A 1,799-nucleotide genomic window follows, 5' to 3' on the forward strand; every position below is an offset into this window, starting at 1 on the left:
TGGTGATAGAACTAGAGGGAATGGCTTCAAGCTGCGCCAGGGGAGATTCAGGCTGGACATTAGCAAATACTACTTTTCTGAGAATGGTCAGGCACTGGAATGGGCTGCCAGGGAGGTAGTAGAGTCACTGACCCTGGAGGTGTTCAAGGAACGTTTGGATTTTGCGTTGAGGGATATGGTTTAGTGAGAACTACTGGTGATAGGTGGATGGTTGGACTGGATGATCTTGTAGGTCTTTTCCAACCTTAGTGGTTCTGTCATCCTGTAATTCAGTGTAAACTTGTATTTAATCATATAGGAGGTAACCAAAAGGCAAAGTGAGTGTTCCCACTTATAGCCAAAATAAAAGGTGAAATGTAAAACTGTAATTAGAAGTAAGTCTGATGGAAAATTACATATTTGGCTGAGTATGCCACTGGAATGTAATATTTCAAACTAAGTATCTTCTCTAGGAGAGCTGCATTAGTCTATACGAAATACTTCACTGTGTAAATAAGCCAATCACTAATTGCACTGTGCGTCTTTGTCCAAGCTACCAAGTGCACACAAAATCCGCTCGGCACACCCTAACTTCAGATTTGTTACAGATGCCACAGGCAAGTTTGCCACGGCAGCCATAAAAGAACCTCCTTGCTGGCACTGTTTGAAGGCTGGCATGCTAGAAGACCTGCAAATACATCTCTTCCATTTCAGAAATTCACTGAGCATTGCCACATGAAGGTGAGATCTTACCTGAAACACGGAGATGGCACACACTGTAACGAGAATCACTATTCGGACATCCACTTTAGGTGCCAATCTCCTGCTGTAGTAGTGATAGTAGTGTCTGTAATACTCTTCAGGATGATCCAACATGTAATCATAATCTTTACGTGTTTCTTCATCCTGTAGAATCAGAGATGACAAGCATGTGTAGGTTCAGATAGCTGTTTTCACTTACTCTGTTACCTTTGAGTTTTACATCTCATGAACGACTGCACTGTTACAAAATTTGCAGAAGGACAGCCATGAAGCACTGAGGAAATTCTTTGGTCATTTTCCTATACACTAAATTAATTTATTCTTACCCTCATAAGCCCACGCACACCTTACAAATATGCAGGCTTAAATACCTAGAGCACAGACTATAAGAAGACTTGATTTAATACTGAAATATAGACAGGCAACTGAAATTCATGTAATCAGCAAATCTATTTTCTGAATCAGATATTGGGGGAGCTGGAGCTGATAGATATTGTTCAGGAAAAGATTTCCAGACGAACCAAATAGCAAAACACTGTTTTTCAAATCTTTCAGGATTTGCTTATGGGACCAAGGAATCTCTCTGGTGTAAGGATGTTTCAAAACCTCACTGTTCCCATTTTCTTGAGCTATTTCTCATTTTGACCCACACAGTTACAAGATGAGAAATTTAACTTCGTCAGCCCTAACTGTGTTCCTTTTCTACTCTAAGAAGTTCCAATTTATTTTCTCTATGGACCCTCAAACACTTGCAGGCTTCCATCTCCCTATCCTTTGGCCCCATCGTGGCCAGACCACACATTTTCACCCTGCCTGGATTTGCTTACAGGTCTCACACGCTGTTAATTTGCTGCTTAGTGACGCTTTTTCACTTAAAGATACGGCTGTACAAGAAGCCTAATTTCAGAGCGGCTTCCAAGGGCAGCCCGTCCTCCCCCACGCTCTCGGGCTATCGCAAAACACCGGCGGCGTTTTCCTCCCTCGGCTGAACCCACACAAAGAAACGCAAAGCCGACGGACTCCTCGCGATCCGCCGCGCGACACAGACCCGCCCCATC

At 43.1% G+C, this 1,799-nt stretch overlaps 1 protein-coding gene across 1 annotated transcript in view; it reads right to left on the reverse strand.

Moving 5' to 3' along the window:
- Positions 1-918, reverse strand: part of DNAJC25 (DnaJ heat shock protein family (Hsp40) member C25) — a gene marked incomplete at its 5' end in the record, with an annotated part of 7,688 nt that extends 6,770 nt beyond the window's left edge. Inside the window, one exon of the mRNA XM_010726137.3 lies at positions 733-918. Within this exon, the coding sequence (XP_010724439.2) occupies positions 733-918 (186 nt within the window). The remainder of the gene's footprint in view (positions 1-732) is intronic.
- Positions 919-1,799: the final 881 nt, after the last annotated feature.

Source organism: Meleagris gallopavo, chromosome Z (genome assembly GCF_000146605.3).
Source record: "Meleagris gallopavo isolate NT-WF06-2002-E0010 breed Aviagen turkey brand Nicholas breeding stock chromosome Z, Turkey_5.1, whole genome shotgun sequence".
Classification (NCBI taxonomy): domain Eukaryota; kingdom Metazoa; phylum Chordata; class Aves; order Galliformes; family Phasianidae; genus Meleagris; species Meleagris gallopavo.